Here is a 23533-nt window from a genome sequence, read left to right as displayed (position 1 = left end):
AATAAAAATATTTTCCAAGTGGCCGATGATGGCGGTATAAGAGGAACAACTTCATGCAATAAGTCGTCACCATGACATCACTAATTTTTCACTCCATTAGTTTGCGCGCTTCTTGAACATTGGTCGCGCTGGTAGCGACCTCTCTAGTGCAGACATGGCGGGCGCAGCGGACGACGTGATAGCTCAGGTCAACGAGACGCTCAAAGAAGCCGTCAAAAATGAAACTACCAAGTTCCAGCCGACTCCCGCAGGTCAGGCAGTCGCCTACACCAGCATCATGCTTATGGCTTTCTTCCCCATCGTCTTGGGCGCTTTCAAATCCGTCACACACCAGCGGAAACAAAAGGCCAGTATGCTCGCCCCTTGCTCTCCGCAACATATGTCAGCGCCGTGTGTTACACGTAAGCAGCGAAACTGGCGTCATTTGGCGCCGGCGACAGCGTCTGTATGCGCTTGAACTTGATACGTTTTCTCTCGCGTGGCTCTGACATCGGTCAGGGTTTTCCGCTAGTAATAGCGCGCCGTACTCCAAATACCTGTCGTGGTGCTAAGGAGACGTGTCAGTTGGGCTCATGCCTTGCGACACATCGTTACGGGTTTCTTATTGCTTTCACTGTTTTCAATAGTTGATAGAACTGTCGGCAAAACAGTCTTCTGCCGAATTCAATTGCTTGTTCACACACGAACACACTCTAAATGATACCATGTGCGAAAACTGAAACATGTGACGCACAGTAAACGACTGAACGGCACGCAGAAAACATTGCCGCTTTTCTCTTTGGCAAGTTGAAATTGCTTTAAATGTTCGTGCGGTCTTACGTCAATGCGAACTCGCTTCCCGTTACACGAAACGTTCTCTTGTTTCTGTACATTCATCGTCTCTTGAATGAAACGTTGAAGCTCTCCCGTCGGTCACGTTGGGGCCTTTCGCAACATCTTTCTATTTTACAGGAGTCTGGCGAAAAGCCCGAAACCATGACGAGGAAGGATGCTGCCATGTTTCCAGTCATAGCCAGCGGAGCACTGTTTGGCTTGTACATATTCTTCAAGGTACGATGAAGGCGTTCGAGTACTCAATTGCACCTTTAGACCTTGAATAGCCGTGTAATTGGGGCCGTTTCTTGTGCCTCGAGGTGCCGAATTCTATATTGTGCGATGTTGATTTTCCAATAGCTGATACGGATTGACAGGTATGTGGTGAATTTTATGAATAAATTCGACTCTTGCCTTAGTTGACACAAGTTAACACATATCTATTCGTGTAACAGTTTCTGCCCCATGTACACAGCCAGCTAGTTAACAGTAATTTCATCACTTCAATCTTCAATGCTTTAGGTGCACACGTAAGTCAGCTTGTCTGCTTCACGACTGCTTTCCAGTAGTGTGGGAGTTTACAAAACATGCTCATTTCTTGTAAAGCACTCCCCATGAGCTGTGCCTGCGAAACAGTATACCCTGTGCCTATTAGCGAGAACGGCAGCCTAGAGGTAGTTTTCGTATGCAGCCATGTGGACGAATGCGTGCCACTCTTGGGATTAACGCAGCTGCACACAACAGCAAACAGCAAATTAAATTGCTGTGCATGTACCTTGTTTTCCTGTGCTTAAAGGAAAGCCTGCAATGCCTTTAGACAGATCATGCGGTCCATAGTTTGCGCACACTTGTGGCTTCCCTTTAAATGCAGGAAATAACAGCTGCAAACAATTCGAAATTATAAGGACAGCAGCTAAAGTTTGTTAATTAGTACTGATTACTCTATTAACAAGAACAGACATTTACTGCAGGCTTATCCAGGAAGTTTCTGAGAGCACAACATACAGTAGGTTTGCAAGATAACCTATGTTGGGGGGAGTTGGTGCTTACTGGGAGACACGATTTCGTAGCGCAAAAATTTTGAAAAGGAAAAGAGAGTGAAAGAGCGGACAGAAAGACAAGCACTACTACTACTATACTAGTAGTAGTAGTAGTGGGTGTCTTCTATGAGCTCTTTCCATTCACTGGTTTTTTTCCTTTTCTAAACTTCTGTGGTATAAAACTGTCTTACAGTATGCTGTTGGTTTCACCTGCACTGAATGCTTCACCTTTCTTTTAAAACTTGCCCTGTGTAAACTGGGACACCTGGTAGCAGAATGCAAAAAAAAAAAAAAAGAAAGCCATTGATGGTATGCTCTGTTGGTTGGCTAATGTTCCTGCTGGCATTGAGGTTCAATGCACAAGTTTACATAACTACGGTGCATGCACTGCTAAATGCATTGCAGCGCTCTGCATTTGGCTGTGAAGGACATGCAGCTGCTGAGTGAGTATGACTAGTTAAAACTTCTGTGAGATGTTTTCATTTGTCTTTTAAGCAGTGCTTTTATCTTCTCTTCTGTAAGGCAATATGTGGGGTGTTCACGTAACAAGCACTATTTTTGTGGATCTTTTTGTGTGCAGCTGTTCTCAAAAGAATACATCAACCTCCTGCTCACGGGATACTTCTTTTTACTTGGAGTATTAGCTCTCGCTCACATATTGAGGTGAGTGTTGGTCATTTTGTCTAAGTTTATTTTCTTTAAAGGAGTACTGAAGCACCTTCTTGAAGTTATAGAAACTTTACTAAACTCCTCTTGCATGTAAATAAATGGCACTGTGCAAGTACGAAAATTAGCCTCATAAGATAGTTTTATTTCAAGTTGGTCTTGATCCACCACACCTGGCGTCATCAACATTGTTGGCCATGTCATGAGTCAGGGTTTGTACACCTCCTTAAAGCCTTGAAAACCCTTGAGTTTGGAAAAGGAGGTTCAAGGTCCTTTAACACTCCTCTAAATACGTGTGCTCCTTGAAATCCATGAAAACTGGGGTTGGGGGAGACATTTCAACATTCAAAGTAACAAACTCTGCATAATGGCTATGCTACAAGCACTGTCTGTAAGCAAACAATCCTACATATTTTCTTTCGAGAGTGTCGCTAAACAAGTGCAATGTGGCATGTCCACAGCCACAAATGACAGGCTTGTTTAAGCACATGATACGTGGCTTGTGTGTGAGCAAAGTACGTTCCAGGTCAGCTATTTTAATGATGTTCGGCACATTTAACTGAATGCACACGAACAGCTTATTCTCGCGGGGTGTAATTCACGGACAGCTTTTATCTTGCCGGTGATGTGGAACCCGAACGTTTCATTCCTCATCCTATTCAAACATGTCATTGTCTTATTTTACGTTGACTTTTTGGCCATTCCTTTTGTTAGAAGCGGCACTGTCCCACAGTTGCTTCCTTCTCTTTCTTGTGCTTATGGAAAAATCCTCAGAAATAGATATGTTTTTGTTTTTATCTTGAAGCAGTTATATAGAGCATTAATTTTCTCTGTGATCATATAATTTTACGATTACTGGTCACACTTTGTCAGTTTGTTTCCATCTAGTTCTTTGTATCTGTTCAGCCGAGCTGGCATGTGCACCCAGCATTTCTATCGAAATACCTTTGAGGGCAGATTCTTTGGGATCTTTATGTGTCTCATTTGCTTTCTCCTCAACACCAAACACAGGAAGGTTATTACGCCGGCTGCAGTCTTCTAAATTGGCAAGTTTAAGTTATAAGTTCTGCACCTTCTTCTCCAAGCTGCGAGCTATAGAACACGCTCCAGTTATAGCTGAAGCAGAGTCTTCAAACATTTTAAACCATGATTCAATGTCATCTAGCCTAGTTTTTATCTCTTTCTGCCCCTGTAGCAGTTCGCCTAGTAGCTGCTCAGGTGATGGGCCCGTGTTAGGCTCGACATCGCTGCAAAGCATGAGTAACGAATAAACAAAGCTGGAAACAGTGGTACACAATGCACACATACACTTGGGGCATGTCAGCTGGAACAAGTAGGGATTGCTGGATTTAAAGGTGGAAGTAGGTGTACTAACCTGTACAAGAAACGTGAACGGGTTTGAGACTGAGCTGACCGAAGGCCAGCTGATGTGCCCCCATGGTTAGAAGTGTCAGACTTCAAGCCAAACGTACTTGTGTTAAAGCAAAGTGGCTGAAACTTACTTTCCATTAGGCACTTCTAGCGACCAGGGCTTGCAGATTGAGCCACAGCGGCTGTGGTGTGAACCAACAAGCAAAGCAATAAAGTGGTGTATCCGGCTTGGTCATTTGATCTGGCTTTGTTTAGCTCCACAATGAAATCGTTGTTTAATAGCATATAAAACTTCAGTTCGCCCTGAATATGGATCAATTGTTTTGGATCTGTACACTCGAGGCAATCTAAACAAGCCAGAATCTTGCTCAAAGTCCCGAGTTGATGTGGGTACAGAGATTTCAGAATGTGTGCTTGCAGCACCGAAGCAGTTTTTCTGTAGGCGGTGTCACCTGGTGTCCACGTATTTTCCATGCGTTCTTGTTAACTTTGGACTTCTTGCTTGTGCAGCCCGGCGTTCAGCCGCGTCCTGCGAAGTCTGCTGCCCAGTCACTTTTATCGCTGGGAGTACAGGATCTCCTTCCAGCGGTGGTCGACGACACAGACTGATGAGTGCGAAGGTGAGACGTGATTGAGGGCTGTGAGAAAGTGCAGAAGGGTTTTACCTTTTATTCCGGCTGAAGAAGTAGCAGGTCAAATGGATGCTAAAGAGTTGTACTACATCAGTTTACATTGGCTATTCAATCTTTCAGAACTCCTTTCATTCACTTTAGGTTTGCATTCACTATTACGGAAGAAAACGAAGACCAAACTTAACTTTGTTGAACATTGCTCTGAAGCCTCATCATCGGTACGTAGGTGTGATGTCGCGTGCCTACAAGTAATGTTTTTTTTAGTATTTTGGCTTCTTTGGTGCACTTAACGTTTCAAAAGGCTGACTCTATGATTCCTTTAGAACGAAAAGTAGTAGTTCATCGACGATAAACAGTTAACTAGACCTGACCAGATGCCTCAAATGCCTGACATCAAGAGGTACTGGCACATGAGCTTCGGAGTGATGTAGTCTCTAGCCCTTCCTTCTTGAATTTCTTTTTCTAGCTTGGGAAGCCTCTTCTCACATTAAGTGTGGCTGCTTTGCTATTGCAGAGGCATCGTTAACAAATAAAATTCCTCTGCTGCACCAAAAGGGCAGGTTACCGTATTTACTTGCATAATACACACTTTTTTTTTTTTCAGAAAATCCGGCTCAAAGTTCGGGGTGCACCTATACGCGGGGTAAAATTTATGAAATATTTTTAACTCGCATTCTTGCACTTTAAACTTGAACATATGTCAGGAATATGGCTACTCTCACATAATTTACCAATAAATCTAGTATAAAAGTAAAAATAAAAGCTACCTACTTACCTTTTAATGAACAGGCGAGAGATGTCGACTGCACACACACACAAAATTTATTAAGACTATTCCGAGTCCGAGTAGGAGAGAACATACTCATCACCGTCGGGTGGAGACTAGTATTCTTTGTCTGAGCTCCACAACATGTCGTCTGAGCTCGCATCCAGTGCGTTGGAGATCCCAGTTTTCGTGAAACATTTCCTGACGATGTTATCGGAGATCTCTCGCCAAGCTTCCACAATCCATCCGCACAACATTTACATAGGCGGCCTCTTAATTTTGCCACCTGGAGTTAGTTCACGCTGTCCTCCAGCCATCCAGTTAGTGTACAGCCTTCGAACGTTGTCCTTAAAGGGCTTATTTAAGGACGCGTCCAACGGTTGCAACACGGAAGTGAGGCCTCCTGGAATCACGGCAATATCTGTACGCAGCTCTAACAACTTCTCTCGTACACATTCTACAAGGTGCCCGCAAAAACTGTCCAAAACGAGCATGGCCGGATACAACAGGCCGCCCAACCGCCGGCCCCAGACGGTCTTGATCCAGTCCACCATCAACTCTGCGGACATTCAACCTTTCTCCTGGACCCTGACGTAGATGTCTCGAGGGAAATTTCTCTTTGGGAGCGTCTTTCTCTTAAAAATAACGTAAGGCGGTAGTTTGTGCCCATCCGCATTCACTGCCGACATGACAGTACACCTTTTGTTTTTCTGCGCCAGATGTTCGAATAAGCACGCTTCGTGCACCTTTCTCCTCTACAGTTGTATTCCTCAGCATGTTGAAACAGAGAGGGGTCTTATCTGCGTTGGGACAAAGTGAAGTTTTTTTGCTGCCGGAGCCATATAACAAAATGGTGAAACTCCAGTACCTTGTCCTCGTATGCTGAGGGCAAGCGCTGGCACAACGTTGTGCACCTTCTCAGGGTAAGTCCATGGCGTCGCATGAAGTGCGTTGTCCATCGGGAGCTTGCTTTGAAATCTTTCGCTTCGATGCCCTGCGCTCGGGCAATTCTGTGCGCCTCAGTCTGCACTATGTTGACAGACACTGCACAACCGTCCTGTCGAAGGCCCCGTATGTGTTGAATGAGTTGCTCTTCCACTTGCGGATACTTTCCGGACTTTGCACCGCAGAAGGCCTGTCGTGACTTTCTTGTGGCCTGCAGTTTTTCTTGCTGACCTCGCCAGTAGCGAATGCTTGTTTCTCCAACACTGAAATGTCCGCCTGTAGCACGGTTCCCATGCTCGAGTGCATACTGCACAGCTTTCATTTTGAATGCAGCCGTGTAGCTGGCATACTTCCCCATTGCGAAACGCGCGACCACATGAACTGCATGCCGCTTGCAAAATGGCGAAATGTGGCGTTTTGTCTTTTCTTTGCCTGTGTCAGCCTGTGTGGAGCATTGATGGCGATGGCACTGTCGCTTGTGTCGAGTCGCCCAGCTTTCCGAGCTGCCTCAGCGAAGGCAGTGAAAAGCTTACACATCGGCGGTTTGGAGGGGAGGGGGGTGTTATCGATAGTTGATGGGAAGAACTGTTTTTCGCTCGTTAATGCGTTTTTTTTCTTTCTCTCTTTTTACGTTTCTATGGCCACGTTAGGTCGTAGTGCTTGCTGGCTTCGCGGCGGTTCGGGGAGGGGGGTGTCGGTAGTTAATGATGGTTAACGGAAGAACTGGTTTTCGCGATGTTGTATGTGCTGTGGGTTCTCAGCAGCTGCGACGGCAGCAACACTAATGAGAACTAGTACAGCAAATACGTTAATGAGCTTGGGTTGTGGAATGTGCGTGCATTTTTTTTTTCACCCGAGATGGAGGGGGAGCAGGGCGTCGGCTTGCAATCATGTAAATGTGGTACTGATCACAGTGCCAAGTTCGGGGTGCGCCTATTATGCGCGGAAATAAAAAAAATCTGATTTTCCGCGACCAAACTGGGGTGCGCCTATTATGCGAGTGCGCCTATTATGCGAGTAAATACGATAGTATTGTGAAGCATGCTTTCCATATGTCATCTCATCCTGTGTTGGTGTTATATAGTGCAATTTTACCAATAAAAGAAATAACAGTTGAAGCAAAAAACTTCCCTCCATAAAAATTTGTCTAACCCTGGCCTGGGGCACCAAAGATGTCATTATGTAATATCTCAATTTTGCATCAGTCTTCTCTGATTTCAGGCTTCTTATTGCATTAAAGGTTCATAAGGCTCATTTACAATTTTTTTCTTTGCTATGTTGTTGTTTTGCTTTTTCCAGTTGGTAATCATCAGTTGACTATAGTTGAGTTAAAGCCAATCGTCATAATCTACTATGAACTTGCCGGAAAATGTTAGCATTGGCAGTCGTTTTTGACATTGTGTTGTTTTCCAGCATTGCGTTGTTTTCCTTCGGTATATTATTCTTTTGTATAACCTGTAATCTATAATGAATAAATCAATTTCAATTACTAAGTGTTAGCTGGTGCCATCTCTGTTGACGTTGCGCAGAGTACTTTGACTACCGCTTCAGCTACGACGACATAGCCTGTTGGATCTTCTGCTGCTTATTTGGAGTCTGGTATCTCTGGAAAAAGGTAGGCATTCACCACTCTGGGAGATATGATAGTTTCAGGTGGAAGTGGTGCTTACTTAGAGAGGATTGAGGTCTAGGCAAGCAATGTTGCAAATACAGGGTGTCTACCAACCGGGAAAACTGGGAATTCTCAGGGATTTTGAGTAGTATGGAAAGACTCGGGGAAAACTCGGGGAATTTATGCTTCTATCAGGGAAAATTTGCTGTAATTTTATTGAAAGGGAACGAAAGTCCTGGTAACGATGGCTCGAGTAATCGAGGAATCATAACGAATGATCTTTGACGCTGTGTTGTTGGCTGGAGGAGTTGCCAGAGTACAGTCAACAAGCGACTTTCCAGACGGACGGCTTCGCAGCACCACTACGTACCCCATTGGGTCAATGTATAAGGGGACATTGCAATTGCGCGTAAAAAGGGACACGGACAGGAACATGAAAAAAAAAAACGCACACACCGAACGCTAGTCTGCCAACTAGCCCAGCTTTCTGCCTTAAAAATCAATGTATAAGAACGTCTGAAATTTCTGACATAAAAACCATTCGCCGTCCGATTTTCTGGACTTTTTACCATGACCGCAAGTCCGAAACGGCATTAATAAAAACCACAATCGCCGCCATTTTGATAACCTCGCCACCTCGAACCAGCACGCTTCGCACGCAGATCCGCTGGTAGCCGTAGCCTTCACCGTGGCAATGCTAGGCCTAGCTGCTTTGAGGTTCGGCATTAAGCTCCTTGCCGTTCTGTGCCGTGTTTTTCATTGAAAGAATTCGCCGCTGTCAGCGATGGCACCGACACCACAAACTGGATTAAGTTGTTCTTTTATTTTTTAACATGCTTACTAGAGAGTGACACCATTGGGTGACATGATGTAGGGAGCCTGTCTTGACATAAGACAATGTTCTGTGTCACTCAGGGAATATTACAAAGGCACTCAGGGGAAAGCCTGGAAAACTCGGGGAATTTGGAAAGGTCAACTTGGTAGACACCCTGAAATAGAACCAGTGTTTTACTCCCACCATGCAACCTTATTCACAACTAGTGCAGATGCTGGAAGCATTGTCACGGATACGAGTACATGCTTCCGATGTCAAGCATTTATGATGTTAGCTGCTTGCACATGGACATGCTTAAGGAGTACTCCGGCTTCGCATTCGCTGCTTTGCTTATGCAGCCGGTTTCAAGAAGAAATCCTACCAAGTTGGAGAGCATGTGAGGGCTTAAATACTATTATAGTCATCCAGACACTGGTAAAATAAAACCCCACCCGATGGCACGTCATAACGAATGAAACTGCAACGAAAATTTAGAGAAAATTGAGAAATTTATGCCTAAAAAAACTTCACAGCAGTGAGCGAGGGCACTGAGGGATGTGCGGTACATAATGGACTTTCAATCTCGAGGAGCTGCTGTCAACAAATAAAGGAAAACGAACTTCAAGGCACTGACTTGGGCTAGTTGGATGTGTTCCATGCTGGAAACGGCTCAGAAGACACAGACAAATCAGCAAATGACGCAGGCATTTGGGTTGTCTGCTCCCTTATCCATGTCTTTCTTGCACTGTTTTCTGCATTCAGGTCGAGTCTGAAAATGAACCTGGTTGCTTCTATAGTACGTATATAGTGTTTATGGGGCAAATCCAAGGGAGATTTCCATCCCGTCATATATATGCCAGGCCTTCGGTTACTACTTTTTTGATCATATGTTTGTCATTACGGGCATTACGGGCTGGCGAGGAATACGCACTGCCACTTGGCAAGCTTTGCTCAGCAACATTTTCCTTGTTGCCCATCCACCCAACCTTGCAGCACTGGGTGGCCAACAACCTCTTCGGCCTGGCCTTTGCCATCAACGGCGTCGAGCTGCTGCACATCAACACAGTGTCCACTGGCTGCACATTGCTGGGCGGCCTCTTTGTCTACGACATCTTCTGGGTGAGCGGGCTCTGGGCCGGGAGACCGGGAAAGACCTTGCCTCTGTGAAGGTCGGGGTCGTCTCCTCCCTGTGTGCTCATTTGGCTGCCACGTGCGCTTGCTAAAACCTTTTTCTCTCTTTCTTTCTTTTTTTCGTGGGCTTCTCTTCATGCGCAGGTCTTTGGCACTGACGTCATGGTAACCGTTGCCAAGTCTTTCGAAGCACCCATCAAATGTGAGTTACCTTTTGGCTCCACTATTAGAGGGAATGACTGCGTGATTGCAACGTTGAGCGAGGTTATGGTGCTTGTAGAAAGATAGAACATCACAGTTGTTAGAACGTCATCTCTTAAACATATGCTAAAGCAGAAAGACAAATAAATCACCCAATAGCGGTATTTTCGTGCCAAGAAGTGGCATTTATCAGCTGAGAAAGTGAAAGGTGTGCATTACTTTTTTCTAATCTCACCCCCCAAAACTGAGAACAAGTGAAATCATTGTGGCGTCACCAGCTCGGCATTGGCTTCTCATACCTACACGGTACGACAGCAAAGCTGTTCTAGAGTGTCTACATGCGGTATAAAGTGTCCCTCGCAATATGTCCACTTGATGATTTGAAAGTCGCCTACATGTAGGCTCGCTGTGTAGAAATGGCAAGGAGACCCACATACTGTGCATGTGTTCAATTTCACGTTAGCCTTGTTCGTTTCACTGTTGTCTGGCTCTAAAGTTGCCCTAAATGCTACCTCGGTGTTAAAATTGAAAGCAGTGTGAGGAAGAAGTGCTGTCTCTGTATGTGAGTTGAGAGCTTGTTTAACGGACACCTCCTCCGTTTGCTAGTGTTGTGTGGCTTCAATAAATTGACTGACAGCAGGAATAAAAATTAAGCGAAATTTTTTTGTTCTCCTTAGTGTGAATTTTGATCGCCTCCAAAAGTGAGACTGCTAGGGCATGCTTGTAGCAATGGCATCCCAGTCACCCAGCAAGACGGCAGCCTCGGGTATCACGGTTTTATTTTGATCTACCCATATGTATATTGCTGGGTTCAGACCATGGGCTAACAAACTTGTTACCACGTGCACGGCGGAAGTAGCGGCACGGTCACTTTCGGCCAAACCAAAAAGAGTCGCAACACAGCCGATCGGAATGCATTGTGCGAAACCAGAGTGACACACACGCGGTGTCGCATTATACGGAGCTTTATTTGGCAGGCAGATGATGCTTTACGTGCCTGAAAAATGTGCTGCGTCCATTCCCCTTCATATCATGCCCTATGTTATCATATCATGCCGTATGTTACATCTCGAGAGAAAGACATCACTTACCGTGCTGTGCGCTGGCGGCGGTGCACGCACAAATTGTGCAGGTTGTTTGTTCAGCATGATGAGCTGCTTGTAGAACCTGCTGCTCACTGAGGGCAAGCACTTGCCGCATTTGGGCGCGTCGAGCCACTCCAAAAGAGGGACAAGCTTGTCCTGAAGAAAGTTCCACCCACTTAACTGGGGACAAAGAGAGAGAGGAGTCTGGGAAAGTTGCATATCAGCGCTGAAATTTCAGGTAGGGGGAAGGCCCAGGGTGCCACCCCCTGGATATGCCACTGGAGAGGAATGACTCGAACGTTGCATTTGTCATGCTGCCTTCGCGTCGGTACGTGGCAAGCGTGTTATTGCTACACGTGAGAAAATACGCCTGCGCTAGAGCAGGTACGGTGAGAAGCTAGTTGGACGACCCACCTGACACAAGATTAGCAAATGCAATGACGTCGTGAGAGACTGCTTGGTCAGACACTACTACTGTGGAAAAGTGGGTAGGGGCAGGATACTGCACATTTTTCTCGTCAAATTTAGGTGAAGTGGCAGCCGCTAGAGGGGTTGCTTACTGGTACAAGGTTCATTGTGGAAAAGGGGGCCCAGTTCTTGTGCAGGAGTATCTTTTATGTGAAAATAACCGACGTTTTTGTATCTGTTCACTTCCAGTGGTGTTCCCCCAAGATTTCTTGGAGAGTGGGTTTGCAGGCAGACACTTTGCCATGCTTGGCCTGGGCGACATCGTCATTCCTGGCATCTTCATTGCCCTGCTGTTGCGGTTTGACTACAGGTGTGCTTGAGGAAGAGTTTCAGTGAAGTTTGTGTTTGCGTGGAGTTTCTTACTCCTGTACTATCCGCTTCCAGTGTGGCCCCTGTTTACCTTTCCGTTTTTCTCCTTCAGCCGAGGCGTGCATTGCAAAAGGACAGTGTTGTTTGCACAGTCGAGTGTTGGGTGCTCGTGGCTGCAAATTCTCTGTAAAACCTTACTAATTGGTTAGGTTTTAGGCCCCAGAACTGCCGAAGAGTGGGCCATGATGGACGCCGTAGTGCAGCTCATCAGATTAATCTTCACTGCCCGATTTCTTTGTCAACACTCGTCTGTGAAACCGTTCTCATGCAGTTCAGATGGAAATTTGCGAGCCCAAGGAGTTTGAGTTGGTGTGGGTCACTTGCTTGCATTACCACCAGGAAAGCAGTTTGGGTGTCAATACAACCTGCCACACTAGCAGGCTATAGCCAGGTTATAAGGTTGAACTTATAACCTGGCTTTTCTTTGTAGCTTTGTACTTCTTTCAGGAATTGTCCTCTGTATCGTCGATTTCTGCAGAGCCCATTTCCTTATTAAATGCCTTGAGAATGAATTCTATTTTGACTCCAAGTCTTTCTGAGTTAATCCAGAACGTGTTTATACGTTGTATGTTTGTGCTACTTGAAGTTGGGTGACAGCTTTCCTTTCGGTAATGTAGTGCCAGCTTTGCTGTGCCATCCTCTGGAGATTTGGGTGCCTCAATCTCTTCTTTCTTTTGCAGCCTCAAAAGGCAAAGGAATCTTTACTTTGTGAGCAGCTTCGTCGCGTACGTGCTGGGTCTGGCGTTGACCATCTTCATCATGATCTATTTCAACCATGCGCAGGTGAGGGTTACTACGGTTCATGAAAACACCAGTGTACTTGTTATTTTTATTGTGCAAGCCAGCTCAAGCAACCGTTCTCACTTGTGTAAGGTGCCGAACTCTTTGAGAACACTTTTTCTATGTCGGAGGTGGTACAATTGCAGCAGTAGAGGTAAAGAGCTGGCTGAGAATTTAAGACCATTTCTGAAACCTCTGCATCTTGCTTACCATGTCCACATAATTGTTACAAGTCTTTTTTTTTTTTTCTGTTTGGCTTCTGTACATCATCAGTGTTAGTATGCTTTAATTTTTGCATGGAATGCGCTCTGCCAGTTTAGGGGGCTAAGTACATTGTTGTGGAACTGTCATTTAAAAAGCGCAAATGATGTACAGTGAAACCTTGTTGCTATGGACACCACTTTAACAAACTCTTCCGAAATCCCCTGCTGACTGCTTATAGTTTCCAATTTAAGAATATTTCACTACTACAAATTTCAGAATACCGAACTTTTCAGAATAATGATCATTGTTCAGCTTCTGTGTCATGTTAACAATGCCTCAGTACGACAAACTAATATTCCGAAATCTGGCCATTCTTAAGATTTCAGTGTATCCTTCACAGCAGCCGGAACAGTAGGCTAGCGGACAAGAGAAAAAGCAGATGCCACAGTGCATGGGTTCGGAAAACTTGAGATTGCACCGGAGGAAAAAACACGGCAGGAGGGAACTCTTTTTTTTCTTTATCGCGGAGGCGACGACTCATCGGGTTTTGCAAGTTCACGCTCCACCCAAACAATTGTTGCCTACCAACGTAGGCACGTCTCTTCCTTCTTTTGCCCTTCTTTCTGCCCCCGCCCCTTCTTTTCTTCTTGTTTCTGTCGAATTTCTTTCTGCGTCTGCACGGAGAAATGCAGCCTACATGCATAAGGGGATGTCCCACGTTGTTGTTTATGCGCTCTTGGACTTTGGAATGGTTCAGGTGTCTGCTTTGAGCGAGACAGCTGTGGTGTCCACGGCAAGGAATGTGAAAACAAACAAAAAGAAACATTAAAGAAACATTACGCTTTATAGGTGACATGGAGCTGCTGCTGTGTCAGTGGTTTCGTTGGTGTTGGCTCCACTCTCTATACAGTGCAGTGCTTCGGTGATGCATGGCAGCAGAATCTGCGGAAAATAGCAACAGCGTGGGTTGAGAGCCAACAGGAACGTTTTCGTGGATAGCTCATAAGGTGACAACTGATAAACTGTTGATGGGCGAAATGGTCAATTTTGCAGCTTTCACTGTAACGACCTTTCAGAATAACAAACTATTTGCCGCAGTCCCTTTAAGTGTGTGTATAGAGATTTCACTAATAATTATATTTTATATCCCCAAGATTGCTGTGCATAATGTGATTAGTTTATTCGAGTACAGAAGCTGCTTGTAGCACACAGTGGTACCACCATGGCAACCACAGCTTTTTTTTTTTCCTCCTCGCGTGACGGAACAGTTGAACCCAGTCATAACTAAAGCCCAAGTTAGAGATTCTAACCGCAATGAAATATTTTCGTATTCCCGGTGAACATCTATAGAATTCAATGCAGCACGTATCATTTGAAGATGAACCATCACTGTGCTGCAATGCTGCATTAACGAAACTTGCTGCAATAGTAGTCCCCATCTTATCCACCTACGTGATGCTAACAGAGTCCGAAAAAGTGCTCAAGTGCATTTCCTGCCCACCTAAATTGCACAAATGTCGCAGCACGCTTGCGTGGCCACTGCCATTTTTGTTTACAAACACAGCTGCACACTGGAAGTGATTGCAACTGCCAGAAACACATTGTGGCTACCTTCCTGTTTGACTGCCCATTTCAAACGGCATGGCCGCATCACCATCGACTTGTACTGACATGTGACGATTTGTATACCATGTGTAGTGCGTGCAAGCTGTGAAACTTGGATGTGCGTTCACTTGACGCATCAGTGCCTGAGTGACAGTGTTCCACGGACACGGGCAACAGCGCTCTGGATGCTAGGGCCAACGTACTTAGCACTGCAGGAGCTTTATTAAGATGTCGACACTGCCGGGGCAGAGTCATGTGAACTCTTGCAAAAGTGGTTGTATCCCCGAAAGTGATTCAGAATGCCACTCTATGCTAGTGCTGCATTCGCCAACTGACACACGGCGTGTGCATTGTGCTACCAACAATGCGTTTCATGGTAGCCTTGAGCAAGGCTCACTAAAGTAGGCTAACGAAATTTTTTCGCTAAGCTTTCGCTTTTCAGCTCATTCCCTATCTGTGCTGTCTCTTTTCATAGCAACGAAATTCTTGCGAAAGTGAAATTTTTCGTTGCTAATTTCATTATTGCAGTGTTCGACTGTAGTTCCAGATAAATCTTGGGTCCCTTGTCAGTACTAGCTGGGCGTAATGAATAGACCTGAATATGTGAAAATGGTTCGTTTACCACCTCTTTCTGCATTTCCGCCATTCTTTCACTTCACGAACAAGCCTGGCACGGCTGAACGGCAGCAAACTGCCCTGAAAGTGGCTAGCCTCCGCTGCTCTTTTGCACAGAATTCGGTGGCACTGAGGCACGTCGTGCTTGTCCATGCAGTGAATCAGCAATTTGCTTCATCGTATGAATACAGAGGTCATATTCTCTGATAATCACTTTCGGGGATAGTGTCGCACAATATTTTTGCATGACTGGTACAAGCGTCTACAAGCTACAATAGCACAGTGCCAAGCAGAGACCATCTTTATCACAGTGCCGGGAAAGCTGTTGCACATCGATTTCGTCTGGTGCAAGCCACACAAAATCAAACGTATTTCTTTTAAGTAATTGTCCAAGAATGCCACCCCAGCTTGAGCTGTGTTCCCCTCGATTTAACTCCAAAGACTGCTTTTGTTGTGCTGTTGTGTCCGCAGAGATTTTGTAACCTCGTCTAACTCGACCCCCACGTGGTTGAAGGTATGGTACTACACTGCGGGTGAGGACTTACCTGGTTGCCTGTTGCTTACAGCCAGCTCTCCTGTACCTGGTACCAGCGTGCATAGGCGTGCCACTGAGCGTTGCACTCGTCATGGGTGACATCACGGCCATGTTCAAGTGAGTATTTTGAGGCGACTCGTCGACTGCAACCACACTCAGCTGGTATATTTTATACAGTCGACTTCCATTACTTCGACCCTGACAGCGCTGTCGAAAGTGATCAAATTACACGGCTGCTCCAATCAAAGAAGGTGCAGAAAAAAATGCCAGAACACACCAATGATTCATTTTGCAGTATTTGCTCGTACTTAACACACTTCTAAATCAAACGTGCGCCAGATTTCTGTGTGTCCAAAGTAGAAAAGTAATGTAAAAAAAGCTTAAAGCAAAGTGGCAAACTGAAGTGCTTATTGCGTGCCAACTGTTCGAATTGTATTGTGCTGACTGCTTAGAATTGTATTTTTCTCTCTTGTTGTCACTACCTCGTAGTTATACTTTTTCCGTCAAATGTTCTCGTCACATGGCGCTTGTTTTGCTTCTATATTTTCATTATTTATTCACCTGGATAAGTCATGTAATGTTATGTAACCCCCTAAGTAATGCCTGTAAAAGGGCCTTAGGGTACATGAATAAAAAATAAATGAAATCTCGCACTAGATTTTTTTGAGTATGATAGCCGGGTTTCTAAAGTCTGCTTCACTGCACGGCTTATAATGTGCCTTTGCCGTTATACAGCCACGCAAATCAGTAAAGCATACGAAAGCTGCGAAGGTGGTTTTGGTTCCTTATCCGATTGCATAGCGCAGGCAATTTTAGGCCCATTTTCTTTGGAGAACAAAAGGCGCCCGTTGGAATTGGGTAAATACCTTAAGGACAATTGTGAGCTACTGTTATTGCTTGAAAATATTCCTAGGGCGGGCCAAAAATAGGTGTTTTTGACAGATGTTTGTTCAACACATTCACTGTCCTATAAGCTCCATCGAGAAAGACTCTGCCACTTAATGGGTTGTTATTGCGGTCACCATACGGTGTTAAGCACGTGTGTGCGTACTGGTCAAGTTCAAATTATCCGGCTAATGTCAGTTTTAGGAACAAAATAGTGGATGTTTAGGCCCATAGAAACGCATGAGCACTAGGGGGCCTCTGGTCAGGATCGTATCAACTGAAAAATAGAAGTAACTGGAGACGAATTAACGGAAGTCCACTGTAGTTGAAACGGTACTTTCATACAAATACGATAAACCAGCACTGCGGGAATACGCAAGGTGGAGAAAGGACATAGCCTAATACTACTCTTGAGGAGCTGACTGTCTTTCCTTTTACCTTCCACGGTAGACAAGTGGCTGTGTCTGTGGCCTTCTGCTCTGAGCATGTAGTCACGGGTTAAACTTCATACCGTCACGGCCAAATTTGGAGCAGATTTGGACAGAATACAGAAATGCTGGCGTGCTTTTAGATGCACATTAAAGAACCCCCAGGTGATCAAAATTGTTACAGAACCCCCTCCCTCCATTATGGCGTTGCTCATAGTCTACTTGTTGCTTTGGGGCATAATAAGCACCGTAATTTTATTTTATTATGATTTCATGAAACTTCTTCACCTTGTGGATTACCGCAGAACTTATTCGCCATATTTCAGCATCCCTGCATTCAGAGTTCTTGAATAGTTCGGCCTCGCTTTGCAATCTGCTGGCCCCCTGGTTAAATCAGATGATAGAGCGACTGCTGCGGAAAGGTTTTAGTCCCATGTCTAAATCAAATCAGTTCAGTTTATTTCGATATGTTTACAAAAGCATTGCTGCAAAACTGCCTGGGCCCTCAGCAATACCGTTTGTTCTGGGCCTATGCAATTAATACAAAACATGATGCAACTCAGGTTGAAAGGCAGTATGAGTTGAAAGCACAGATTCGAATGGCACAAAGTTGTTATTCCACAAAGGAAAGAAACCAGCAAATAGCAAAATCACAAGCGTTACACCATTGAAGCATGTTTCTTGTGAATTGTAGCTTGCGGTATTCACACGAGAGAGAAATCTGCCTTGCCACTGTAAGGAGAGCTCACCATGTGACCACTGCATCATGCCTTCACAGCGCGGTGCGGCCCTCGAAGCTCCCCTCGACGGCAGGGGAGCGTTTGTTTGAGCGCTACAAATGCTCCCCCATCCCCACATAGGAGGGGCGAAGGGGGAGGGGGGGCTGGGGGGAAGCGCCCAGCCTTGGTGCACGCAGGGGAGGGAGATGCAGCTCGCCGGAAACTATGTTATGAACGGCCCTGCCCATTGTCCTTGAAAGAAGTCCGTCGTGTTAATACCGCTTTGAGAACATGTGAAAATTTAGGCTCTCTTTTCTCATCTTTGGAAAGTTATTTCATATCTTTGTTCCGATGTAGGCTGCCTGAGTCTACAGTACAGTATGTTAAGAGGTGGAATGCTAACATTATTGTCCGACTGTGTCCTCATGGGTCCAAGTGGCGTCATGATAATGGTACTTGCCAAGGGTGTTAGTGTCCAATGCTATATCATGAACTGAACACGCTCTTTTGAAGCCCCTGGCAATGACAGATAGCGTAATGTTTAATTTTTTTTTAATAGAGGTCCTGTGAGTTACGTATACCTAGAGGAAGACATAATTTGGAGTGCTCTTTTCTGCAGCTTTGTCCACGACTTCGGGTAAGATGAATACGTAAGACTTCATGTCTCTCAGTACAGTGACTAAGAAAAATGCTAATGTACAGTAAAGCTTCATTACAATGAAGTTTCTATTCAAATTATCACTCTAATTGAAGGATATATCACTCTAATCTTGAATAATCTCGGGGATTAGTGTACATCATTCTTAATGCGCATGCAGGAAAATGCTGATTCACCCGATGTAAGGTAAAACATGCATGACTGAGCCGGCTGCAAGCATTCGTTATACAGTCGAACCCGTTTATAACGAACTCGATTGTTCCTCGAAAACTGGGCATTATATCTGTAGTTCGTCCTCTATCAACTTGCCCTTCAAGGTGCTCGAAAATTAACCGCACTGAAGCTGATGTCAGTAGCTGCAGTTCACCAGCACTGTGGTCCGAATACCAAATTTTCAGTGTCATATTTGTTCCCAGTGCATTCCGGCACCTGGCTGCAAACGTCCATTAGAAACGACCATCCAAAGAATGAAATTCGGCATCGTGTAGCTCTTTTAGGACAGCGCCCGATTCCGATCACCTGTCGTTTCAAAACTGCAAGGGCAGCTGCCATTTTTTTCAGAGCTTGCGATATATTTTACTACCAGCAGAACATGACTGGCACATGAGAGCGAAGCATTCTAGTTGGCTGGAAGCATAAACTTCGGAAACTACTGCAGCATGCAGCCATTCTGCGAAGGTCTTTGACATGGTCTCGGCATTACGACTATGCGTCAACCGAACAAGCGCCGTGAAATTGCCCTATATATGTCGCTTCTGGCGAGAAAAAGAAAAATTCGATGTTCAAAAGGTAAAACGTCACCACAAACCTTTATCAGTAATCGGCAAATGCGTAAACGAAGTGCCACTGAGCCGCAGTCTCCTGATAATGACGTAATAACTGCTGACCCTTTGCAACATTGCATGGAGGCAGCGCGTCATGCAGTGTTCTCACTTTGGCACTTTGCGTGTGCTCTTTTTACTGTGACCAGATTTGAAGCATTCGTTGTGGCAATACGGCAATTTAAAGAAAAAGATTAGTTAAATCTGGTAGCAGTTTCCATGGGGAGAGTCGGAAAATCATAAATGCACTGAAATGCGGTTGTTATAAATCATAGATCGTTATATTTGGGATCGTTGTACAGTAGCCGACTGATTTTCCAGACCTGGAGGGGACCGAAAAATAGTCAGTATAAAAGAACAGTCCGAAAAATCCGTGAGTCGCAAAACCGAACTTTATTCCAGCTAAACTGGACTGGAGAAAGTCGCGGATGGTCTCTTGTTTTAAGTTCCTGCTTTTTGTAACGACATCTTGCATCTGTGCAAGCGTCATGTTCTCGTCATATGCACTAGACAGCAATATTAGAGGATTGACAATGTCTTGCATTGATGGTTGCGGGCGGCCAGAGGTGTCGTCGTCGGAGTCCGAGTCGCTTTGCGGCGGTGCGGTCACTTGGCACACAATCTCATCGTCCGTAAGCTTCGTGCACAACTCTGTTGTTGTCGATCGCGGCAAACTCGTGAAAAGTAACAGCACCGGGAAGGTCTATCCCCCTGTTGCACAAGTCGGCAATCAGCGGCTCGCCGGTGTTGATGTCTTCAGTGGTGCCATTTGCCTCTTCGGTCGCGGTCTCTTCGGAGTTGTAAAATCCAGCATGCCTAAAACAATTTCCAATCGTTGAAGGCTGACCAGCCTTCCAGGCATCCGCTAGCATGCAGAGTGCTGAGAACGGGTTAACGGAGTACGTCTTCGCGTCATGAAAGCATGCGAGTGCGCGGCCAAGTAAACAGGCCCAGTGGTGCATCTTGAGGTTTTTAATGACCCCTTGGTCCATCGGCTGGAGCACGCTCTTTGTATTCAGCGGTAAGACCTCATTAGAAAAGGAAAGTGAACGATCCGGCAGCATTATGAAGAATAGGCCTGTCTCGTCACAATTAAAGGGACACCAAAGGCAAATACTAAGTCGACACGGAATGTTTAGATACCATTCCAGAAACTGCTCAAAGCTTGTTTCGTGCCAAGAAACGACTTAGTTTACGAGTAAAATAGCATCTGAAGGGTCCGAATACCCTTTTCGAAATTCAAATCTTCCGCCAACCAACCGGGGCAGTCTTCTTGCACAAAATTTGGAAGCATTAAAGTTTGTGTCAAGTTTACTGATATTCAATTTGATATTCGGCTTTTTTTTTTTCTTGATTCGATTCTATATTTGATTCAAAATCTACTGTTCAGTATTCACACACCCCTACTTTTTTCATTCGATGTAGCCAAGCATTTCATACAATGTGTATTTTTGCTGCAGCTTCGCAAACTGTTCAAAAGTTGTTTGACACAGGAGGTAATTCTATTTAACTGGATTTGGTATAGTACCGTATTTACTCGCATAATGATCGCACTTTTTTGTCAGAAAAATTGCCGCAAATTCAGGGGTGCGATCATTACGCGGGTTAAATTTCCCGCAAAAAAAAAAATTTTTTTTTCGTCCCGCGTTTGCTGCGGGATGCGGGTGCGGGACACCAAAACAAAAATGGCGGCCGGCGGAGCAAGCCGAACGCGCCGAGAGAGAGAAATAACATTTATTTATATAGCCGGCAGATTGGTGGGGGGGCCAACCCCGCCTAGATGGCGGCTAGAAGCCCTTGAGCTCTAGCGGCATCCTCGGCCTGCTGGACAGCCAGAAGTTGGTCTTCGGGGGCCGAGCTGAGCACCCGAACGCGATTTTTTTTTTTCTTCTCGTGAGTACATTACGTGCATTGAAACAGTTTCTTCCGTATCAGTGATGCATAATATCATTAATATCGGCAAGTTTGCGGCAATAACGTAGCCATGTCCACTTTGAGGGGACAGAAACAGATGGGCGCACTTAGCTGCCAGTGACAGAAACGCATGGCCGGCGTGTTGCGGAAACTGCGGCATCTGTCTTCACTACTATCCTAACACGGCACGTTTCCACTAAGGCTGGGCAAATATCTTAGCTGTGTTACAAGTGTCAACGTATGAATAGGGTACAGTTTTAATGTATCAGTGTAAACGTGGCTACTATCATTGCCGCGCGCGATTTGTTGCGTGCTCACGAATGCAGGTGAAAAGAATCGAAAGGCGCCTTTTTTGTTTTTGTTGACCACAACCATTATAAAGCCTACCCATAATAAAGGAAAGTTTGGTTGTACCTCTTTTTGTCATGGAAGTGCGGAAAGGGATGAAAGTAATGAAATGAGGCATCTACTTAAGAATGTTTGGTGCGTGCAGACGAGTCGTTCGTGTAGCTTTCGACAGATGGTAAGCGCGATCATTATTAGCTAGACTTGGCACACGACATATCGCTGCGGCAAGTTCGGGGTGCGATCATTACATGGGAAATAAAAAAAATCGAATTTTGACGACAAAATTCAGGGGTGCGATCATTACGCGAGTGCGATCATTATGCGAGTAAATACGGTAGTCAGGTTTCACTTAGGCGTGTGACCTGCCGCCCGGTGAAGTGACCCCTGGTTTACCTACTCCAAACACAGCCGTAACTGTTGTGCTGGCAGTCTGAAAATTATGTTCCTCGTTTTTCTCTGACAGTTTTCCTTTTTTATTCGCTTTATAGCATTGGCACCCATATTTCGATTTACACAGCCTGTTACACTTAGGCCTAATTGTGCTACTGCCAGCCGGCTACTATCTTTAGTCCTAAATGCCCTGAAGTTTGATTTTTTTTTTTTTTTTTCGTGGCAGGTATGAAGACCACCCTGCTGAGGAAAAGGCCTCGGGCACTGATGAGCGGCGGGAGCACGAAACTGAAAGTGACAGTGACCAGAAAACACCCAAGGCTTCGCCAGTGTCTGCAAAAAAAAATACTAGGAAAGACAAGTAAAGTGGATCATCGAACTAGGAAAACAGGGCCATGGAAAACGCTTTGGAAGCTGTATTTAATTGAGGACACTCTTTTCAAAGTTTCAGCGGTGCAGGAAGTGTGGCCACCGCAAGTTGTTGTGCTGACACATTTCAAATCACAGAGGAAAGGGAATCGAGACTAAAGTTTGCTGAGCGGTTGCAGTAGGAATATTTTGGGGATTCAGTTCGTTCGACCAGGTTTGTTTCCATCGACACGTGGGAGCATGTGCTTCGATGCAGACAGGATGCCACGTGCAGCAAGTGTCCCTGTGCATGGCAGTTTTGTGAAATCATTGGTTGTGGAACCAACTTGTGAAGCTGAAATTGCCCTTAAGAGGGGTTTGTTTTAGCTGAAAGGTCCTGGCATTTGGTTAAATGATTGGAAACGTGTGGCAATCTTTGCCTTAGTTAGTTGTATCCTTATTTGCATTCTTTTTTTTTTTCGCGTTCTGGAAGATTCTACGCTTTGTAAGGCCCGGTCTCGACAACTGTTTGTGTGTTCTGTTTTACGCCATTCTGTTGACCTAGCAGCTGATGAGAGGCTGTTATAAGCAGAGCCATATCTGAAGCTAAGGAGACAGGTCTCAAAGCCTGAACACTGCTAAATATGCATTTGGCTCATAAGATAATTTATTAAGACATTCAGGCTCAGTGAAAATAAATTCCATGATGAATTTGGCTTGTCCACATGTCTGTGAAAGCATTCATTTCATAAACAATATGTGTTCCATCGAAACATGAGTATTTCGACAAGTCCGTCATCTCTAGGTCGAATTTGTGTTCTCGGTGCATTGTGTTTACCGTTCATAAATAAAATACGATTTCGTTGTGGAACAGAATATTTTTGTACCTCAGTCCAGAGTCTAAATGAAACCAGAGGTTGGAATAATTGATGGACATTGTTGTCTTATTACTTGATTTTGTAAGAAAAAAAGAGGGTGATGGTACCACTTGTCTTTTTTGGTTGTGTGCTTTCCGGCCAAAGAGAATAAAAGATCTTTCACACCTGTTGGCGACTTTGCATGTCAGTGAGGCATTTGTTTCTTTGACTTAGAAAATGAACATGTGAAATGCACCAGGAAGAGTTTTACACTTATAAGAGTAGCTTGTCCTTATACAATTGAATTTCGCTAGCTTGAACTAGAAGGGGCCGATAAATTTATTCAGATTAAATGGAGTCCAAATTAAATGAAGCTTATTGAATGGAGGACCTGAGTGCAATGCTGCATTAGGCAGCGCATGTACAATGAGGAAACACCCGAGTGACAAGTTCCGGAAGTGTGGCTTCACGGGAAGGTCGTGCATGCTGCCGTAAAGTCGGTTACAGGCAGTA

At 45.0% G+C, this 23533-nt stretch overlaps 1 protein-coding gene across 1 annotated transcript; it reads left to right on the top strand.

Moving 5' to 3' along the window:
* The first annotated feature begins 130 nt into the window (after positions 1 to 130).
* Positions 131 to 23209, top strand: LOC126528244 (minor histocompatibility antigen H13). Its single transcript, XM_050176131.3, has 11 exons — positions 131 to 346; positions 952 to 1050; positions 2434 to 2516; positions 4401 to 4510; positions 7763 to 7848; positions 9653 to 9778; positions 9935 to 9992; positions 11734 to 11854; positions 12594 to 12696; positions 15684 to 15769; positions 22042 to 23209. Exons 1-11 carry the CDS (start codon positions 155 to 157, stop codon positions 22178 to 22180), a joined length of 1203 nt encoding a protein of 400 aa, XP_050032088.1. The 5' UTR covers positions 131 to 154; the 3' UTR covers positions 22181 to 23209.
* Positions 23210 to 23533: the final 324 nt, after the last annotated feature.

Source organism: Dermacentor andersoni, chromosome 9, assembly GCF_023375885.2.
Source record: "Dermacentor andersoni chromosome 9, qqDerAnde1_hic_scaffold, whole genome shotgun sequence".
Taxonomy (NCBI): Eukaryota; Metazoa; Arthropoda; class Arachnida; order Ixodida; family Ixodidae; genus Dermacentor; species Dermacentor andersoni.
This window is presented reverse-complemented; position numbering and strand designations above follow the sequence as displayed.